This window comes from Geotrypetes seraphini, chromosome 10 (assembly GCF_902459505.1).
Source record: "Geotrypetes seraphini chromosome 10, aGeoSer1.1, whole genome shotgun sequence".
Lineage (NCBI taxonomy): Eukaryota > Metazoa > Chordata > Amphibia > Gymnophiona > Dermophiidae > Geotrypetes > Geotrypetes seraphini.
In genome coordinates, this window is record NC_047093.1 from 16091359 (window position 1) to 16114301 (window position 22943).

Sequence of the window (22943 nt, forward strand, 5' to 3'; positions counted from 1 at the left end):
CATTTGATTTCACTGAGCAGTATTTCCAGTGACATAGTCTCCTCCACTTCTCCTGCAGCAGATCCAGGAACGATGCAGGGCCACATTAAGAACAGTGTGTGGTTATGTATGCTGTACCTTAGAGGGAACACTGACAGTTGGTCCTTTTTGTCAGCTGGGAGCAGAGGTTGGTCCTTTTGTCAGCTGGGAGCAGAGGTGAGCAGCAAGAATCTGAAAATCTACAAGTTCTGAGTGGCAAACAAATTAGACTTAAGAACAGCTTTAAAGAAAATAACTCATTCTTAACCCAGGGACTGCCTGTATAGGACTAATCAAGCCATTATGATATCACTAATGAAGTTGAGGCATTATGACATCACAATCTCAGCTTTGGAATGTTGCTACTTAAGAGCCCAGTTGTGGCTTCATTTGATTTGCACTGAGCAGTATTTCCAGTAGGGCCCAGCCCCAGACTCCTCCACTTCTCCTGCAGCAGATCCAGGAATGATGCATGGCCACATTAAGAACAGTGTGTGGTTGCGCATGCTGTACCTTAGAGGGAACACTTTGTCACCTTTTGTCAGCTGGGAGCAGAGGTGAGCAGCAAGAATCTTAAAATCTACAAGTTCCGAGTTACATACGAATCCGACTTAAGAACAGCTTTAAAAACGTAACTCGCTCATAACCCAGGGACTGCCTGTACTGAGCAGAGCCAGCAGGTGGCAGATATTCACTGAGCAATGATATACTACCAGCGAGCCAGGAGACAGGCAGCTCAACCAGGACCGGAGGGAGCTGGGGAAAGTGGACAGGGAGGGATGAAGAGCTGTGCTAGATAGAAACAAAACAGCCCAAGAAATCCATTGTTCTTTATTAGAAACAGCAAATCCCCCTCACTATTGGACGTTTAACTGCATTGTTACTATGTCTCTCCTACATTTAAAGGAGAAACTGTTTAAGAAATTTGACTTGATTAGGTGAAAGGGGATGAGACTTGTATACTGTTGGTTTTGTGGTTACACATTCAAAGAGATTTATATGTATACAGATGCTTATTTTGTACCTGGGGCAATGAATAATTAATCCACCCCCCCACCCCCACACACACACACACACACATTTTACAAAAGCATAGAGCTGAGCCAATCAGGGCCTTAGGCCCTTCCCCATGCACCAGGAAGGGGAAGGCCCGCCATTTTGGAGTGGCAGGCCTGCAAGCAGGAGGAACTGGGCATCCCTCCTGCTGTTGATTTCATGACCAGGTACAGGGGAGTTTTGGTGTGGGGGGGGGGTAGGAAGATAGGATGTCTGGTGGCAGAAGGGTGTGGGCATCCCTCCTGCTGATTTTTATTGATGTATGGGGGGGGCAATTTGGCTGGTGCAGGGGATTTGCATTGGCAGGAGGGAGTGGGCATTCCTTTTGCCTCTAATTTAGTTCTGGGGGTCATTGGGGGGGGGGGGCTGGCTAGGGGGGTTGGCATGGCATGGCACGGCATTATTTTATGGGCCAGATACTGTGTGTGTTACATACACACATCTGTGCCTATAGAAAAGAATTTAAAAAAGAGGTAGACCTGTCAATTTTTTTAGGTCAGTAGTTCCGATCCGATTCTGGCATGCAATGTTAGGCCACTGATCGGATGGCTGGTTTTAATATTAATGACCTCTTTTGCATGCCAGAATCGGAGAATGTGCGATGGCACGGTGAGCTGCTTTGTGCATCTGGTCATCAAATTCGATCGGTTGCTAAACCAGTCAAACCGGTTTAGCGACGACGATCGTTAGGCGATCGGAGACTTTAGTGCATCTAGCCCATAGTTTAACCAAATAGAATTAGAACAGAGTCTAACATTGCTTCTTCTGGCCTGTTCAGTTTTGAAGGTGCCACGCAGGGCTCAGCCAATGAAATCCGTTGCAGCGCTATCAGCTCTGGAGGTCACTGGGTGCAAGCTCAGGCAGGTTTCTATGGGGCTAAAATTATAAACGTCCTTTTGCTTGGACGACAAGTGCTTTTTATATGCTAATTATTATTTTTGTTTCATGACTCACGGGGAACCTGTATGACAAAGTTACACTCCAGTGGAAAAAGACTTATTTGATGTTTGCTGCACTAATTATAGGCATCAAATGAGCCCACGATGAGGCTAGTTAAATCAGCTTATAAAAAAAAAAATGTCACAACATGTACATTTTGTTCCTTTTCTCATACTGTGAGCTATTTTGATAGGAACCAAGGGATTCCTGGCCAGTATTCTGGATTAGTTAGGGCTCTTCAGCTTGGAAAAGAGATGGCTGAAGGGAGATATGACTGAAGCCTACAAAATCCTGAGTGGAGTAGAACCGGTACAAGTGGATCGATTTTTCACTCCGTCAAAAATTACAAAGACTAGGGGACACTCGATGACGTTACAGGAAAATACTTTTAAAATCAATAGGAGGACATTTTCTTTCACTCAGAGGTTGTGGTAAGAGCGGATTACGTAGCTGGTTTTAAGAAAGGTTTGGACAAGTTCTTGGAGAAAAGGTCCATAGTCTGTTATTAAGAAAGACACAGGGGAAGCCACTGCTTGCCTTGGATTGGTAGCATGGAATATTGCTACTCTTAGGGATTCTAGAATTTTGTTACTCTCTGGGATTCCGGAATCTTGCTATTCTTTGAGATTCTGTATGGAATGTTGCTACTCTTTGGGATTCTAGAATCTTTTTACTTTCTGGGATTCCGGAATCTTGCTATTCTTTGAGATTCTGTATGGAATGTTGCTACTCTTTGGGATTCTAGAATCTTGTTACTCTCTGGGATTCCGGAATCTTGCTATTCTTTGAGATTCTGTATGGAATGTTGCTACTCTTTGGGATTCTAGAATCTTTTTACTTTCTGGGATTCCGGAATCTTGCTATTCTTTGAGATTCTGTATGGAATGTTGCTACTCTTTGGGATTCTAGAATCTTGTTACTCTCTGGGATTCCGGAATCTTGCTATTCTTTGAGATTCTGTATGGAATGTTGCTACTCTTTGGGATTCTAGAATCTTGTTACTCTCTGGGATTCCGGAATCTTGCTATTCTTTGAGATTCTGTATGGAATGTTGCTACTCTTTGGGATTCTAGAATCTTGTTACTCTCTGGGATTCCGGAATCTTGTTATTCTTTGAGATTCTGTATGGAATGTTGCTACTCTTTGGGATTCTAGAATCTTTTTACTTTCTGGGATTCCGGAATCTTGCTATTCTTTGAGATTCTGTATGGAATGTTGCTACTCTTTGGGATTCTAGAATCTTGTTACTCTCTGGGATTCCGGAATCTTGCTATTCTTTGAGATTCTGTATGGAATGTTGCTACTCTTTGGGATTCTAGAATCTTGTTACTCTCTGGGATTCCGGAATCTTGCTATTCTTTGAGATTCTGTATGGAATGTTGCTGCTCCTTGGGTTTTGGCCACGTACTAGGGACCTGGATTGGCCACCATGAGAACGGGCTACTGGGTTTGATGGACCATTGGTCTGACCCAGTAAGGCTATTCTTATGTAATCTCATATAGATAGAGAAAATTAAAGCTCATTAAGACCATACATTCTATCCACCCATAGCAACTACTAGTCCCTACAATCCCTTTCTCTCACTCAAGGCTCCTCTGTGCTTGTCCCATGTCCAGTAGCGTAGTAAGGGGGGAGGTCTGCCCTGGGCGCCATCTTCCTCAGGGTGCCAGCAACCCTCCCCCTTCCCACTCTTTCCCCTGCCACAGCCTCGCCCCTTCCCCCGTACCTTTTTAACTTCAAGAAGCTACCAACTTACTGCCCGCGTCAGCTTTGCGCTCTCTCTGACGTCACTTCCGGAACCCGCACCTAGGAAGTGACATCAGAGGGAACACCGAAATCAACGCAGGCAGTATGTTGGTGACTGATGGTGCTGAACTTACAAAGGTATGGGGAAGGAGCATGTGCACTCGGCAGGGGTGCCGCCGTCCCAGGCACTGCTTGCTCTCCCTACCCCACTGCCCATGTCCCTGGGATTCATTTTCGTCCTCGTGGGCCACAACTCAGTTAGGTTTTCAAAATTTCCATAACGAATATGCATGAGATTGATTTTTTGCTTCCATTGTATGCAAATAGACCTCATGCATATTCGTGGTGGAAATCTTGAAAATCTCCTAATTGCTCACCCCTGCTCTTGATTATTCCTCAAGCTTCACTAGATCACCCCTCATATCTTTAGAGATGCCAAGGGGGGGGGTTCAGGGTCAGCCCCCAGCCTACCCTGTCATATCTCTCACTCTGCCCAGACCAACATATCGCTCTGCCCCAACCCATCCAACACCCCAGTGGCGTAATGAGAGTGAGAGGCACCTGGGGCTGAGGCGCCCCTCCCAGCCCTCATCTTCGCCCCCGCTCCTTCCCCGATACCCCCTGCCATGCGCACCCCCCCTTCCCTTCTCCTCTAGTTGTTCACCACTGCCAGTAACAACTTCTCGTGCTTCTTGTGACGTCGGCAGTTCTCCCTCTGATGTCACTTCCTTTGCGCGGTACCCGGAAGTGACATCAGCGGGAGAGCTGACACGGTCGCAAGGAACACGTTGAAGTTACTGCTCGTGGCAGGGAACAACTAGAAGACAAGGGGGACACGTCCATGGCGAGGGAAAGAGTGGGAAGGGGCGGAGAGGAGGATGGGTGCCAGCGGACCACTCCCTTGCCTCCCCTTACCATGCCACTGCAACATCCCGCACCCATCACGTCCATTGCTCCGTCCAGCCCTATGGCTCTATCCCTGGCCTAGCTGATTGGCAGCAAGAGGCAAAAAGAGTTGCCACCTCATGCCACGACCTTTAGTGAAGGCCTTTCTTGATGCAGCGTACAGAGAGTCAACTCAGCAGGAGAATCTGGCCCACTGGCGGGAGGGCGGGAGAAGACCCGCAAAAGTGGGAGACTTGGCAGATCTGTGCAATTCACACCTTCCAGGGTGTCTACCCTACTCAAGATTTTGGTATCATCCCCAAAGATTCAAACCTTTCCCTCGTACAATATTGTTGGCAAAATTGTTAAAGACAAATGGAGCAAAGACTGACCGCAGCAGTAGAGAAAGACACGGGGACCAATTTTTCCCCGTCCCCGCGGGCTCTCATTTTCCCATCCCATCCCCGCAAGTTCTTTTCTTGTCCCTGCAAGTTCTGTCCTCATCTGCACAAGCCTCAAACGCTTTAAAATCCTAAGTAGCAACATTGTAGAACTCAGATTGTGATGTCATAATGCCTCATTCCACCAATGCCTAAGCTCCGTCCTCATCTGCACAAGCCTCAAACGCTTTAAAATCCTAAGTAGCAACATTCTAGAACTTAGATTGTGATGTCATAATGCCTCATTCCACCAATGTCTAAGCTCCGTCCTCATCTGCACAAGCCTCAAACACTTTAAAATAATAAGTGTTCGAGGCTTTTGCGGTTAAGGTAGATCTTGCAGGAATGGGGCAGGGACAGGAACAGCGACAAAACTCACAAGGACGGGGAAACCGAGTTCCAAGGAAGTGATATCCTGGTTGTCCTTGCAATTTTTAATATGATATCTGCATAAATTAATCCTAGTCGTTAGCATCTGGCTTGTTTCTCCGATATTTCATCCTTCTCTACACCTTTTGCATTGAATGACCTAAACTACATTTGAAGATGAGCATGTGAAGGATCCCCTTATGCTGAATGTTTTTTTTTCCCCATGTGGGTGACTGTTGGGTCTTGTGAAATAAGCTGGCATAGTTTGCAGCTAGTTCGGTGGCAGGGAAGTGTGCCATTCTCTTCCTTGTGTTTCGGGAGTGTGTCTTTCACCAGTTTCTGCTTCAGACTAGGTGGTTGTCAGAAAGCCAACATGGGAGGGGCTGGGAATCAGTCTTTTAGTAATTCGTTCCCCTGAAGTAGTAGCTGCAGATCTTTTACGATTTTCTTCCGTTTTTCCAGCTGTGGGTTGTATGTCCCGATCGGAGAGCAGGGGGGTCTCTCTGTGGTCTTCATGCCTTTGTACATGCAATAGGTTTTCTCTGGGTTTTACAAGGGAGGAGGCAATTTTCTTGGAGATGATTTTGGAGTTTTAGTTTAAAAGTAGGGAATGACATGGTGACAAAATTCATCACCGTTCCCGTCCCCGTGGATAACCGCGGGAAACCATCTTCATGTCATTCTTTAAGGAAAGAGGAAAGAATCAGAGTATGAATGGCCACAACCACTGACCCTCAAGCTTTGCTTTGAAGAATGCTAGTGTAGAAGGACTGAGGTTGAGATAGACACTACAGAATGACAGTCTCTGGTATCCAGAGCAGATATTGTGATGTCATAATGCCTCATTCTACCAGTGCCTAAGAGCCAATCACATCAGTGATGTCACAATGGCTTCATTATCCTTGGCTCACATAAGAATCAGAGTATGAATGGCCACAACCACTGACCCGCAAGCTTTGCTTTGAAGAATGCTGGTGTAGAAGGACTGAGGTTGAAACAGACACTACAGAATGACAGTCTCTGGTATCCAGAGCAGATATTATGATGTCATAATGCCTCATTCCACCAGTGCCTAAGAGCCAATCACATCAGTGATGTCACAATGGCTTCATTATCCTTGGCTCACATAAGAATCAGAGTATGAATGGCCACAACCACTGACCCGCAAGCTTTGCTTTGAATAATACTGGTGTAGAAGGACAGAGGATGAAATAGACAATAGAAAATTACATGGGTTTATTTCCCGCGGTTATCCGCGGGGACGGGAATGGGGACGGGAATGGTGATGAATTTTGTCACCGTGTCATTCTCTATTTAAAAGCATCAGTCAGGGTTTTGAGGTGTTTATCTCTGTCTTTTGGGACAGAGCAGATTATGGTGGTTTCGTGTAGCCTGGCTGTGTATGATGGATTTTTTCGGATGTGAGGGATGGAAACTGGAGTTGTGGAGAAAGCTGCATCGGTCTGCAGGTTTTCTGTATATAGATGTTTGGATATATCCATTATTGATGTAAACAGTGGTGTCTAGAAAGTTGACTTTTTAATTTTTAATCTAAAGAACAACCACAAGAACTGGATAACCATAACTGATCGTTTCATTAATTGCGCAGAACTGCGCTTTAAAAGATCAGCTTCGTTCTTTGGAGTTCTTCAGAATATTTTCTTAAATTATTTACTGGCCTCCTCATTACTGGCACGGACGATGCAGGCCCGGCTTCCAAACAGCAGGGGTCACTGCGCCTTTGAGAGAGTGGCCTGCATCACCATGGTTACAGCATCTCGCAGAGACCAGTGAAGGGAAGCACTGCGCTCCAGAGATTTTGCGTCTGCTCTCAGCGTGCAGGCACTTTGGGGTCTTTTGTTGAGAGCCGCTCCTGTACGCAGTTACTCAGGCTGCCACGTGTAATTATTATGTTTACCTGCTGCGCAAGAGGAGACTTCAGAGCTGGCTGGAGTCTTGGGCAGGTCCGACTGGGAGATCCTGGATGACAGAGCTCAGAGGCGAGACAGACTGCAATTAGCAAGGGAAGGGAAGAATGGGGGGAGGGGGAGGGATTTTCAGCTAAGACTTCTTGTGTATGTTTTTAAAGCCTGTCTGGACAGATCTACAGAAGTCTATCTCCCATGTTGTGTCTTTAGGCAAAAAAGTCCAATTTGGAGTCCAATTTTATGAAGCCAGGGTCAGTATTGAAAGTGATTGAACCAGACAGAAATGGCTCTTGGCTGGTTAAATCATGTCTGCTGATATGAAGTGGCGTGTTAACAGATTAGTGCCACTGAATATTACCACAGACTGCTCAGCGAAAGCCAGCTTTTTTGTGGTGGTCCAGGGGTCCATCTTGTCGAAACGCGGGCCATGTTGGGTCCTGCTCCATTAGCTCACTAGGTCCTTTCGATTTGTATGCGGATTTTCTTTTTTAGGTGGATTATTTTTGTTTATTTGGAAATTGGTTTTTCAATGTAGATTTGGAACTTTGACTGTCATTAAAGTCCATTTCAGGATCATCGTCTCTCCAAAGGACTTCTGGACTTCATTAGGTGTTTATATACCGCCTATCAAGGTTATCTAAGCGGTTTTACAATCAGATACTCAAGCATTTTCCCTCTCTGTCCCGGTGGGCTTACAATCTATCTAACGTACCTGGGGCTATGGAGGATTAAGTGACTTGCCCAGGGTCACAAGGAGCAGCGTGGGATTTGAACCCACACCCCCAGGGTGCTGAGGCTGTAGCTCCAACCACCGCGCCACACGCTCCTCCTCCAGCGTTTTTTTTTTTGTTTGTCTTGGATTTTCATCTCTGTGGATCTCTTAGGGTCAATTTCCTTTGGTTTGTGCCAGGGGTTGGGTTACCATATTTATCATTGTAAAATCCCAGATGCATGGCCACACCCCGTTCTGCCCCCAGTCTCACCCCATTCTGCCTCAATCCCTGCCCCGTTTTGCCCCCAGCTCTGCCCCCACAAAGCCTCTCCCTTCTTTCCCAACCTCCGGGTCGCGTCTAGAGGGCCTCCAGCTTGCGCGGATGCGTGCGACATCATCCACGCATGCTTGAAGGCCCTCCAGATGCGGCCGGAGCTCGGAGCTTTCTAAAAAGAGGACATGTCCGGGTTTTCGTGAACATCTGGTAACCCTATCCAGGAGCAGAGTCGGCACCTATGCAGTTAAGTGCCGACAAGGCACTTCACCATCTAAGTTATACAAACATATCGGACCGCGTAAAACACAGCCCTATCTTAATGCAGCGTGGCTTAGGTGGTTAAGTGCTACACATTGTACATAACTGCATCAGAGGTAGCCGGTTGCATAAACCCGGATGTTGAGTTCCAGTGCCTGGACATGGACCAGCACTTAACATCTGCCATCAGTGGTAAAATATAATCCCTACAGTGTTACTTGAGTTTCACACAGAAGGATGATGCTGAGGCTGAAGGCTCTCGCAATATTCTCAGTACATGGCCCGCAACTATGGAATTCTCCTTGACATCAAACACCCTTGGAGCATTTCTAATCCGACCTGAAGAACCTTGCTTTTCAAAGATGCCTACTTATAATCTCTGTTGGAGTACCACTCCTCTCGTCTTCTATCTAATGCAGGGGGTAGGCAGGTCAGGTTTTCAGGGATATCCACAATAAATATGCATGAGATAGATTTGTATCTCGAGAGCCATAGGCAGGTCAGGTTTTCAGGGATATCCACAATAAATATGCATGAGATAGATTTGTATCTCGAGAGCCATAGGCAGGTCAGGTTTTCAGGGATATCCACAATAAATATGCATGAGATAGATTTGTATCTCGAGAGCCATAGGCAGGTCAGGTTTTCAGGGATATCCACAATAAATATGCATGAGATGGATTTGCATCTCGAGAGCCATAGGCAGGTCAGGTTTTCAGGGATATCCACAATAAATATGCATGAGATGGATTTGCATCTCGAGAGCCATAGGCAGGTCAGGTTTTCAGGGATATCCACAATAAATATGCATGAGATGGATTTGCATCTCGAGAGCCATAGGCAGGTCAGGTTTTCAGGGATATCCACAATAAATATGCATGAGATGGATTTGCATCTCGAGAGCCATAGGCAGGTCAGGTTTTCAGGGTATCCACAATAAATATGCATGAGATAGATTTGCATCTCAAGGAGGCAGTGCGTTCAAATCCATCTCATACAAATTCATTGTGGATATCCTGAAAACCTGATCTGCCTGTGGCTCTCCAGGACTGGAATTGCCTTCCCCTGATCTAATGGATGAGTCTTGGTGCCTTTTCCTCTGTTTTCAATTATGGATGAGCCTGATAGAAACACAAAGTTGTCCTACTACTATTACCACTAATCATTTCTATAGTGCTACTAGACATAGGCAGAGAAGAGACAGTCCCTACTCAAAAGAGCTTACATTCTAGTCAAGACAGACAAACTGGACAAGAAGGTGTGTCAATACACTGTGCTTAGGAGGGGGAATGATAAGACAGATATTGGGGCTTAGCAGGTGGGTTGGAGTTTGGAATTGAAGCAGCTTCAAAGAAGTGGGCTTTGAGTCTGGATCTGAATAATCAATATTGAGTCAAGATTCCAGAATGTTATTGTTCTTTCAGGTTCTGGAATGTTGCTATTATTTGGAATCCCCAAAGAGCAGCAACATTCCATGCTACTACTACTAATCATGTCTATAGCGCTACTAGACATGCAAAGCGCTGTACATCAAAACACAGAAGACAGTCCCTGCTCAGAAGAGCTTACAATCTAGTCAAGACAGACAAACTGGAAAGGCTTATTATTTAATTAAGTTTTCTGCCTTTTGACTCAACAGGCTGCAGAAATACAAAGCCCGAGAGCTGGTCTCAATGGGCGCCATTAACAATAGAAACATAGAAGATGACGGCAGAAAAGGGCTAGAGCCCATCAAGTCTGCCTGAGTTGGTTGCCCATCGAGATCTTTTTATAAAAGTCTCGGAGGAGAGAGAGGCTGTTAGGTATTGAGAAAGGAGGGGGAGAAGTTATTTGAAGGCAGACGTGGGTGGGAAGCTGTATGGAAACTCGGCTTTCCATAAGCAAGTAAAAAATTAACAGGACAGTGAGAAGGGAGCAGGGCATTATGGGTCCTTCCCTTCTTTCCTGTTCAACCCCCTAACCTCACTTTCATGTTTGTCTCCAATCACGAAAACTAGGGTTACGAGATGTTCGGATTTCCCCGGACATGTCCAGGAGTCCAGACGGCTTTTCAAAACCCGGCACTTTGTTTGTTTGGAAAATCTGGCAACCCTACCAAAACAATATTTCCCTTTCCTTTTTTCAGATTGTCAAGCCGCCTAGAAGGGTTGCCCATAGTGCGGGAGACAAAAATCATACTCCAACCCTTTGAAGGCATTCTGTGGCGTCCCACAAGGCTCCCCATTATCCCCAATCCTATTCAATGTATTCATGAGCTCATTGGGACACATCAAAATGGAAGATGAACTGTACTATCTTATGCCGATGACATTCTCCTCCTCATCCCCATAACCAAAAACTATCCTAATATTGCCGAAAAAATCTCAAACAATATAGATAAAATTCAAACCTGGGCAACGAACAACAAGCTGAAACTGAACACCACTAAGACCAAAGCCATTGGTTTCCGCACCGCACAACAGAATGTCATTTCTAACCACACTCTTCCAGCAGGCCTCACTCTCATCATGGAAAAATCCACCAAGGGGAAAACAAAAACAAGAGGGCACTCAGAAAAATTGAAAGGAGACAGATTAAGAACAAATGCTAGGAAGTTCTTCTTCACACAGAGGGTGATGGACACCTGGAATGCGATTCCAGAGGAGGTGGTAGGACAGAGTACGATATTGGGTTTCAAAAAGGGATTGGATGATTTCCTGAAGGAGAAGGGGATTGAAAGGTATAGATAGAGGGTTACTATACAGAATAATAAATGATTAGGGAATAAAAGGTTTAGGTAAAGGATCACTTACAGGTCATGGACCTGGGGGGGGCCGCCGCAGGAGCGGACTGCTGGGCATGATGGACCCCTGGTCTGACCCGGCAGAGGCAATGCTTATGTTCTTATGTACTAAGACAGGGGTGTCAAAGTCCCTCCTCGAGGCCCGGAATCCAGTCGGGTTTTCAGGATTTCCCCAATTAATATGCATGAGATCTATTTGCATACAATGAAAGCAGTGCATGCAAATAGATCTCATGCATATTAATTGGGGAAATCCTGAAAACCCGACTGGATTCCGGCCCTCGAGGAGGGACTTTGACACCCCTGTACTAGGATGCATCTTAGACGATACTCTCACAATGGAACCACAAATTTCTAACCTTCGGAAAAAGACCATCTACACTATGCGTCAACTGAGACTCACAAGACCATACTTCCACCCACACTATTTTGCTCTGATCATCCAGATGATGGTCCTACCTCCACTGGACTATTGCAACTCTGCCTACCTTGGCTTCAACACTACTCTCATCCAGAACAGAGCCGATAGACTAATCTACAAATTAAAGAAATTTGACTCAATCACAACCTTCATCAGGCAACTACATTGGCTCCCAATTTCATCCCGGATAATTTTCAAATCATCATGTATCCTACACCAGATTCTATATGGAAACTCAGCAGCCCCTCTTATTCAATTATTCTCTACTGCTTGGTCGATATCAAAAAGAATCCTTAACAGAATCCAACTAACCTGCCATCCACAAAATACCTTCACAAGTGAATTTTCCACTCTATGTTAACTTATCTGGGTGTAAAAACCTGGAATGACCTACGAGAAGCTATCAGGAAAGAAACAAACTACACCACCTTCAGAAAAAACCTGAAGACTCACCTCTTTGACAATTAACTTTCTTCAATTCTATATAGAACCTCCTACTTCTAGGTCCCTCCTCTTCTTCTCCATGCCCCCTTCCCCCACTACTTCCCCTTCCTCTTTGATCTGTCGCCTTGAACCTGTATAGGTATTGGCGACTCACAAATGGAAGATTAGATTAGAAGCTTGGAGTTCTTTGCTGCTTTTCTGCTAATCCTTGCTGGTTTGCTATGCTTCCCTTTCCACAACAGGCTTCTTTACAACCAGTACGAACAGACTTTGCCACCATTGTAGACTCTATACATTATTTTTTAGGCCAGTACAAACCAGCCACCGCTAGTGTAAAGGAAAATCATTTAAAACTTGTAAAGCAATTAAGGCCTTTTCTGACACCCAGTTCCAGTGATTTCTAGATTATAATGTATGTATGACATTGTTTTGAAGAACACACAAACCAGAGGCAAAGATTTGCCACAAATTGAGGAGCCAACCAAAAAGCAGATCAGTCCAAAATGAAAAAGTCTGATTAATTGGTAACAAGCACCTGACACAGCTCTGTTCAACACCCGCATTCTGAGAGCTTCTGCCTCGTCGATCTGGCAAGATGGAAGACACAAATCCAGCAAAAACTTTAAAAAAAAAAAAAAAGTTTAAAAATCCTAAAACATCTCCCAAAATTACAAAAAGAATTAACCTAAAACATTCAAATGATTTTTTTTATTTCCAAAGGCTACATAATGTAACATAACACAGTGGTGTGCATGTGCCTTTGAGAATTTGAACATTAATGTAGGTAACAGAGTCAGATGTTTCAAAAAGGGTAAAACTTATGCAATGGATTAACTTGATGTTTTTAAAATAACACAGAAAATAAAGCCAAATATATGTATAATTTAACAAAATACTGTTCAGCCACACTGTTTTTGCAGAGTTGGTCTCCACTGGTACATTAGTCGTGGCAGGTGCTATGGGTGCGAATTAATGCATTGCTATGCACTCTTTCATGGAGGACGCTTCGGTTACAAAAAGCGCTGTGAAGCTGTTATACTCTGAAAAAGAAGCAAATTACCAACATTTACTTGAGCCGCTTGCTACTGGAGAATGTGGTGAAAGCAGATAGCTTAGCAGGGTTTTAAAAAAGGTTTGGATAACTTCCTAAAAGAGAAATCCATAAGCCATTATTAAGATGGATTTGGGAAAATCCACTGCTTAGTTCTTGGATAAGCAGCTTAAAATCTGTTTTACTCTTTGGGATCTTGCCAGGTGCTTGTGACCTTGATGAGCCACTATTGGAAACAGGGTACTGGGCTTGATCGCCCTGCAATCTGTCTCTGTCCCAGTATGGCAGCTCTTATGTCTTTTGCGACATAGAGAGGGAAATTCAGTAAAGGGGTTCAAATATTAGGTGACAAAATTGCTCTGCACTAAACATGAATTCTATAACAAGATCTGGGAGCCCGTATTCCATTGTAAAATGCTAGTGTCAGTCATATTTACGCACTAACATTTAAGCCCCACCCACTTACACCATGTCTATGGCAGGTGAAAATGAAAACACCTAAATGTTGCACTGTAGTATAGAGAATGACACGAGGACAAATTTTCCCCCGTCCCCGTGTGAACTTATTTTCTCGTCCCGTCCTGGTGAGTTCTTTTCCTGTCTCTGCCCCATTCCTGCAAGCTCCGTCCTCATCTGCTCAGATTGTGATATCATAATGCCTCATTCCACCAATGCCTAAGCTCTGTCCTCATCTGCACAAGCCTCAAACACTTTAAAATCATAAGTAGCAACATTCTAGAGCTCAGATTGTGATGTCATAATGCCTCATTCCACCAATGCCTAAGCTCTGTCCTCATCTGCACAAGCCTCAAACGCTTTAAAATCATAAGTAGCAACATTCTAGAGCTCAGATTGTGATGTCATAATGCCTTATTCCACCAATGCCTAAGCTCTGTCCTCATCTGCACAAGCCTCAAACGCTTTAAAATCATAAGTAGCAACATTCTAGAGCTCAGATTGTGATGTCATAATGCCTCATTCCACCAATGCCTAAGTTCCGTCCTCATCTGCACAAGCCTCGAACGCTTTAAAATCATAAGTATTCGAGGCTTCTGTGGTTAAGAAAGAGCTTACAGGAATGGGACAGGGATAGCGACAAAACCCACCTGGACGGTACGTGGAAATTGAGTTCCTGCGGGGACAAATTTGTCCCTGTGTCATTCTCCACTGTGGTGGTCTTTCTCAATAAAGAGGCTGACCTCTTTATTGAGTGTTGAATCAGCCAGAGAAAATTGCTACAGCTTCTGTCTCTGCGCTGATGACATCATGACATCAGGCGCGCTGACATCACTATGCACTCTGTAGAGCGCCTATCTTGATGATTCACTAAAGCATGCCTATGAGTGCCTACAAAATAGCTGCTTAAGCACGCTAATCTAATATAGCCGTTTTATAATTAATTCAGCGCCGCTTAGTGCAATTCAATAAAGAGCGGCCAATTTTTTGTGATTTGCACCTATATCAGCGCCTATCTTTTGGGGGCTTCTTATAGAATTTGCCCCAAACTGTGTTAAATGATTCTATAGGTTTTTTTAGGTCCACTAGGCGTTCCTTGGTGAGTTTTGTTTACTGCTTGTCAGCAGATCTGCACTGCCTTTTTTTTTTTTTTAAAGTGAATATATAACAGTTGTTAAGTAATGTCTTTATTGAAAAAATGGGTTATTAAATTGAAAAACGATGGTACTTAAGAATTAGTTTGGATGCAGTTATTGTGTTTCTCCGAAAATAAGACATACCCCCAAAATAAGCCCTAGTTGCCAGCAGCAGCAGCGCTTCCCCCCCCCAACGTCCTGCACTAAAAAAAACGCTATCACAGTTTTATAAAAGGGGGGAGGGTATATGCAGGTACTTTGTCTCTAGTGGGTTCATGTTCTATGTTTTTGCACCTACTGTAAGCAGCAGAAATAGCTTATTTAAATAAGCATGTAAATTAGCCTGTTTTGTAATCAACTGGTGTGATATTCAAAGCGATGTAATTGGCCCAAAAAGGCTTCAAAATAAAGTATCCTAACCTGTGCACTTATCCTTTCAAACTAGACCAGGGGTGTCCAACCTGCAGCCTGAGGGCCGCATGCGGCCCTCTGAAGTATTTTGTGCGGCCCCGGTCAAGGGCGATGCTGTGTTTTCCTCTGCTACCCCTGGGTGTTTACTATCTTGCCGGCTCTCTCCTTTGTCTTGCTGCAGCGTTTGTGCGGCCCCAGAAATTTTTTTTTCGGCCAATGCGGCCCAGGGAAGCCAAAAGGTTGGACACCCATGAACTAGACTGTCCTGAACCTGTGTACTTATTCCTTCAAACTAGACTATCCCAGGTTCAGCTGTAAAATAGAAGCCTTCATTTCTTACCCTTGAAACATTCAGGGATTGTAAACACTCCGTTTATACACTGGGTTCGCACCGGATAACCACATTTTCTTTCATCATTTTTGCAGAAGAAAGCCATGATCTCGGCGTGCTGTAAGAGTCTTTCAGCCATATCCTGCAGTTTCACTCTCCGCCCATAGTATAGGACTTCTGCTCTTTTAACACTTATGGAACAAGGCGCTGTAAGGGGGGTGGGGTGGAATAAATTTGACAAGTTGTGTCTCATGGCCATGGAAGAGTCGCACATGAAAAGGATAGCTCTATAAACCAAGGGCTGAAGCCCAGAAAACTAGACTCTGAGGCAGTGGCGTACCTAGCGTATGTGGCACCCGGGGCCCATCGTTTTTTTGACCCCCCTCCCCCCATCTGTATGAAAAACATGATTTTTAGTAATGTCACACAAGAGTGTACCTAGGAAAAGGCAGCATCTTACATACTGCAATACACCCATTGTAAAACTAAACATTCCAGACTAGTACAGATCAATCCTACACCATCAATCCTAACAGAAAACCATGTCTTTCGAACACACAGAACACAGAAAACACTTTCGCCTAGTATGGAATATGTCATCACAAACTAACCCCGCCCCCTTTTACAAAACTGTAGTGTGGTTTTTAGCCATGGTGGTAACAGCTCTGACGCTCATAGAATTCTGAGCATCAGAGTGGCTACCATCACGGCTGGCGCTAAAAAACGCTCCACAGTTTTGTAAAAGGGGGATGAAATAGAAATACTGTACATAGACAAAGGTTAAATTGAACCACCAAGAAGCTGGACTCTGCATACAATGCAACACCACAGAAACAGTGACACATGTCTCCTAAACCAATAAATAAATAGAAAATTCTACCTTTGTCTTCTCTTGTTTCTGCTTTCCTCATCTTCTTGTTATTCTCTTCCTTCCATCCCCCTTTGGTCTGGCATCTCTCTCCTCTCCTTCCCTCTCCCATACCTCTCCTCTGCAATCCCTTTCCCTTTTTTCCCTCATTTTCCTTTTCAATTTATTATCTGCATCTGTCTACCCTCTCAATAATTTCCGTTTTTACTGTCTACCTACAGTTCGCCACCTCTTTCCCTCACCTCCTCCAGTATTTCACTAACTCAATCCTTTTCCCCATCATGTGCCCTTCTTTTATTTATCCCCTCATTCCATCATGTGCCTTCTTTCTCTACCACTTCCATATAGTACCTTCTCCTCTCTCTGTTCACTTCTATCCAGCATCTGTTCCCCTATTTCTCTCCTGCATTTTCTCCCCGCATTTGCTCCCTTATCTCTCCCATCTGCACTTCCATCCAGCATAGGCTCCCCCTCTACCCTCCCCACTACCATCCAATATCTGCCCTTTCTCTCTCCATCCACCCCTCTTCAATTAGCATCTAGCCCCTTTCTTTCCCTCCAATCCAATTCCAACCAGTATCCTTTCCCCTTATGCCTCTCTCCCCTTTCCCTGCACACCAATTCCATCAGTACCACCCTTCCATACCACCCTACCCCCTTTCTTTCCCTTCACCACTCTTCCATATCAGAAGTCCTGCTCCCTTCTCTCCCTTCATGCAGCAAGATCCCGCGATGACTATAGCTGCCGGCTGTCGGTCCACCCCACACCGACGTACTTGCTCTGGAGCAGAGTCGGCAGCCGTGCTGAGGTGCAGAAAGGTCCCGCGATGAGTACGTCTGCCGGCTCTGCTCCAGAAGAAGTAAGTTACGTTGGAAGGGGTGGACCCAGCAGACACAGGGAGTTGCGGCAAGGTCCCACAATGACTGTGTCTGCCAGGTCCACCCTCTCTGACGTAACTTACTTCTTCCGGAGCAGAGCCGTCAGACGTACTCATCGCGGGACCTTCCTGCACCTCAGCGTGGCTGCCGACCTGGTCCAGAGCAAGTACATCGGAGGGGGTGCATCAGCGGTTGCGCTGAGGTGCAGGTCTTTTTCAACAGTATGGCAGGATGTTCCGGACCCGGATGGCTATGCACCCTCCTAGGGTGTGCACCTGGGGCCATCCGCCGCCCCCGCCCCCCACTTGTTATGTCACTGCTCTGAGGAATATAATACTTAAAGATAAACATAAAACAAGATACAGATACAGTGTTCCCCTGCGAATTCGCGGATCGCGAATCGCAGACTCTCTAATTTGCGGTATGCTCCGACCGCCTCTTCCTGTACTAAAGTCAGGCTACACCAATCAGGAGCTGCGTGTCAAAGCAGCTCCTGATTGGTGTAGCTTGACTTTAGTAACAGGAAGAGGCAGTCGGAGCATACCGCGAATGATTTTGTGCACTCGCCGGAGCCCCTGCTGCCCTCTCCTGCCTTTTGACAGGCACAAACCTGCATATGCGGTTTTTCAAAATTTGCAGGTGGAGGAACACCTGCGAATTTCGGGGGAGTACTGTATATAGACTATGGGCTCCTTTTACGAAGGCACGGTAGCGGTTTAACGTGCGTAATAGCGTGAGCTAAACCGCTGGCCATGCTAGCCGCTACCGCCTCCTCTTGAGCAGGCGGTAGTTTTTAGGCTAGCGCGGGGGTTAGCGCGGGATGAAAAGTCACGTGCGCTGAAGCCACTAATGTGACTTCGTAAAAGGAGCCCATAGTGTACTTAGCTACAATAGTAAACCTAATATTAGACGTGTAGGACGATTGATTTGATATGAACTTATGCAAATAAGTAGGATGATCAACGTGCTGGTAACATAAGTAGGATGACTGATTATGTTTATGTTTATTTTAGATATGATATGCCGCTCCTGCATTTTATTGACCTAAGCGGTTTACAGTGCATCAAACTAAAATGAAATTCAGCCTAATTATGGCATAATTACCAAGTACCTGTCTTAATAACTCTGTATTGTAACACTGCTACAGAAGCCCCTGTAACTCTGTATAGAGTCCATATATTGTAACACCTTTATAGAAGCTCATGTAAACCGCTCTGAATTGACTCCCCAGTCATTAGTGGCGGTATAGAAGCTCTCAATAAACATAAACATTATCCTATACTTTTCTCACATAAGAACATAAGAGCTCCCATACTGGGACAGATCAAAGGTCCATCAAGCCCAGTATCCTGTTTCCAACAGTGGCCAACCCAGGTCCCAAGTACCTGGCAGAAACCCAAAGAGTAGCAAAATTCCAGAGCTGAGATTGTGATGTCATAATGCCTCATTTCACCAATGCCTAAGAGCCAACCTCATCAGTGATATCACAATAGCTTGATAGTCCTATACTTGGCTCACATAAAAACATAAGAATTGCCATACTGGGACAGACCAAAGGTCCATCAAGCCCAGGATCCTGTTTTCAACAGTGGCCAACCCAGGTCCCAAGTACCTGACAGAAACCCAAAGAGTAGCAACATTCCAGAGCTGAGATTGTGATGTCATAATGCCTCATTCCACCAATGCCTAAGAGCCAACCTCATCAGTGATGTCACAGAAGGATGACTGATTATGGCATAATCATGCTGGTATTAATAACTCTGTATTGTAACCCCACTACAGAAGCCCCTGTAACTCTGTTTAGAGCCCATGTATTGTAACACCTTTACAGAAGCTCATGCAAACCACTCTGAAATGGCATCCCAGTCATTAGTAGCAGCATAGAAGCTCACAATACACAATAACTTGGTGCTTTATTTAGTTACCCCAAGGCTGCACTGCAGAAGCCTAAAATGGAACCTAGACACCTTCACTCCCGCATAGTTGTAATGGGTGTGCCGAACATCTGTATGCCTGCACCTATGCCAGCCATAGATCTGATATAAACATGAGTGCCTAAAGTGGCAGCAATGAACGTTACAATATTCAGAACATAAAAAGTGCCGCACTGGGGCAGACCAAAGGTCCATCAAGCTCATTATCCTGTTTCCAACAGTGGCTAGCCCAGGTCACAAGTACCAGGCAGAAATCCAAAGAGTAGTGTTTAAGTTGGAGAACTGTTCCCTCTAAGTCAGGGATCTCAAAGTCCCTCCTTGAGGGCCGCAATCCAGTCGGGTTTTCAGAATTTCCCCAATGAATATGCATGAGATCTATTTCCATGCGCTGCTTTCATTGTATGCTAACAGATCTCATGCATATTCATTGGGGAAATCCTGAAAACCTGACTGGATTGCGGCCCTCAAGGAGGGACTTTGAGACCCCTGATCTAAGCTGAGCAGAAGTCTACCAACTGCATTGCCCCCAATGGGGGGGGGGGGGGGCGTGCTTCAATATTGCACTCTCCCCAGCAAATAACACACTAGTCATCCCCTTGAACCTCATTTACCAAAAATATCCAAACTCCTTAAATAAGCATCTCCCTTAGGTATCCATTTAACCTTCTCCTAAAAAAGCATCTCCCTTAGGTATCCACTTAACTGATTCCTTCAAAGTTAGGTATCTTTCTTCAGTTGTCTATATTGTTTTCCCCACTGAACCTTGTAACTACTTGAACCCTGTCAAGTTATTCTATCGATAAATCCAGATATCTTATACTTGTATTTCTATACCACAACATGTAATTTACTTAAATTGTTGTAATGTAATTCTCTCGGTAATGTCCTGATCTCTTTTAACTGTAATCCGCTTAGAACCGCAAGGCACAGGCGGAATAGAAATCACAAATGTAATGTAATGTAATATTTTCAATAACTAGGGACAGGCAGGTTCTCTGGATTCCTGCAGAGTTGTATGTCCCTTACTACTGAAAATGTGATAGTGAAACAGCACCCTCCCCCAACCCACACCGGCAGAAATGTAGATGGAATAAATTGTGCATGCGAATGGGGAGGGGGGATATGATAGAGACGTTTAAATACCTACGTAATGTAAATGCGCATGAGTCGAGTCTCTTTAATTTGAAAGGAAACTCTGCAATGAGAGGGCATAGGATGAAGTTAAGAGGTGTAATCCAGAGTAATCTAAGGAAATGCTTTTTTACAGAAAGGGTATTAGATGCATGGAACAGTCTCCCAGAAGAGGTGGTGGAGACAGAGACTGTGTCTGAATTCAAGAAAGCGTGGGACAGACACGTGAGATCTCTCGGAGAGAGGAAAAGATAATGGTTACTGTGGATGGGCAGACTAGATGGGCCATTTGGCCTTTATCTGCCATCATATTTCTATTTACAGAATAATGCTTAAGTGAAATATTAGCATATATGGGCATATATACCCCCATTCAAGCGTTTATGTTAATGTTCTAAATAGTTATGCATCTAATGTGTGTGTAAATCTACCATTGGTCTGACCCAGTAAGGCTATTCTTATGTTCTTAGTACCCAGTTCTGCTTTGAGAAATGATAAAAGGGCGTTGGTTTCCTAGATATGAAGGTCTACTCTGTACCTTTGCAAGATGGCTTGATGGACCAGTTTCCTGTCTTTTCACATCTTGAATCTCGGGGCCCATCCAGCACATAATTGGGCGAACAGCCATAGGAGACTTTTTCCATGTAGTGGAATGACTTTTTCAGGTGAAAATTCATGAATCCATTCTCTATTCCAGTTGGACGTGGACATTGTACATCTGAAGAACAAGAAACATGGAGATACAATAAAGATTTTAAAAGGAGATCAAATGAAGCTTGGAACTGAGGATTACTCCCGGAATGACAGGCTAGAAAAAAATAAAACCAAGTTAAATTAAACATGAAATAAAAATTATAGCTGAATTATTTTGATGCCTGTCTTTTTTATACAGTTATGTTTCATTTTGTACATTTAGGGTACACCGTCAATAGTGCGTAGGACAATTGCACCCTAACAATTCCTCTCCGACAAATGTGCGCACTGACAAGTGCGTGCACGAAGGGAGCGGGATTTTCAAGGTGCAATTGTAAGTGTAGTGGGGGGGTTGCGGCAATGTTTGAAATGAGAGCCCCCCTGACAAGAGCGTGAGTGTAGGGGGGGTTCCTCCCCTCAGAGCGGAAACAGGAAGGCAATAGGCAGCAGAGCGAGTTCTAAGTGGTCAGAGTGCGAGGAGAGCGGAAGTAGTAAGTGTAGCGGGGGTTCACACCCCACACCCCCAACAACCCTCCTCAACGAGAGCACGAGTATCCCCTCCAAACCCCCCCCCCACTTAGAGCGGAAACGTGAAGGTTTTGGGCGGCGCTCATTTGTCCTGCGTGCAAATGTCAGGGCAGAATTGTAGGCTCGCCAATGTCCTGCGCGCATTTGACGGGTCACCACATTTACATGGCATTTCTATATAGTGCATAGAAGTAAGGCACATAACTCTGGCGCCCTTTTACTAAGCTGTGGCAAAATGTGGCCTTAGTGTGGCCTTGCGCAGGTTTCTCCCGTGCACTAAAGTCACTTACTGCAGCAGTAAAATTGCCGATTTTCTCGTTTTTGAATTAATGGCCAAGCGCTAACGTTACACAGGAGATTCTACCTCCTCAAGGTAGAACAAAAGAAGACAAATATATTTGACTGTCCTTTTAAGGATGCTTTTAGTTCATGCTAGTTTGGTCATTTTGGCCTCTCTTCATTTTCCCCTCCTTTTGTTTTTCCCTTTATTTGTTCTTTACTATCCAAATATTGTACTTCTTCCACATCAGGGAGAAAGAAAATCCAACGTGGTCTGCAGTGAACAACAGTAAGCAGGAAAACAACGAACAGACTGCAGATAATGTACAAGATGCAGGCGTAGTTTGTTAATAAATTCAGTAACATATACAACCTTATAGCCAACCAAGGGGCCCGACACGGTCCGTGTTTCAGATAACGCGCCTTCCTCAGAGGTTGTTCCGCCACTTATTTCTGCCAACCAAGTGGGATGATCAGTGACACTCAGAAAAGCACACAGACAATATAAAGCATAAACAATAACACTTTATTATACATATATAAGAATTAAATATAAAATAGCATCACCTTGACCCCATATAACAACCATCTTCATCATTGGGAATCCCTGCAATAGATAGATGGGTGGACCAAAGGACTGTCCCTTGAGACGTGGATTCTCCCTCCAAACGTCATGGATTCTAAGGTTAGAGGCAAGTCCCGTCTTTTATATTGGGTGAAAAGCTGGGAAAACTGCTTGCCTCTTAGTAAGACAGCTGGTACTGGTCCTTTGTTATTTGTTTTGGCAACTCCTAGGTCAAAAAGGTCAAGACAGCAGATACTTGTCACTGTCCCTTTCTTTTTGATGTAGTTTCCCATCTGTCTTTACTGATGATCATCTGGTTTTACTGTCCTTTGAAGATCAATGAGGTCAGGATGTCAGATAAGCAAGCAGGTGTTGCAGTTTGCTGTCTCTTTGATGCTATCCAAG

The 22943-nt window shown here is 44.7% G+C and overlaps 1 protein-coding gene and 1 long non-coding RNA gene across 3 annotated transcripts in view; one reads left to right on the forward strand and one right to left on the reverse strand.

The window, feature by feature from the left end:
• Positions 1-134: 134 nt before the first annotated feature.
• LOC117368498 lies at positions 135-21336 on the forward strand. Its single transcript, XR_004540963.1, has 2 exons — positions 135-195; positions 21171-21336. It is a non-coding gene; the product is annotated as an uncharacterized LOC117368498 (long non-coding RNA).
• The window catches only part of APOH (apolipoprotein H), a 39031-nt gene continuing 29057 nt past the window's right edge, over positions 12970-22943 (reverse strand). The window contains exons 6-8 of one of the 2 annotated variants that reach the window (XM_033962223.1): positions 21012-21191; positions 15671-15868; positions 12970-13316 (exon numbers count right to left, since the gene is read on the reverse strand). In XM_033962223.1, the coding sequence (XP_033818114.1) occupies positions 13246-13316; positions 15671-15868; positions 21012-21191 (449 nt within the window). In that variant the 3' untranslated portion in view covers positions 12970-13245. The remainder of the gene's footprint in view (positions 13317-15670; positions 15869-21011; positions 21192-22943) is intronic. The other variant, XM_033962224.1, reaches the window with a different exon arrangement.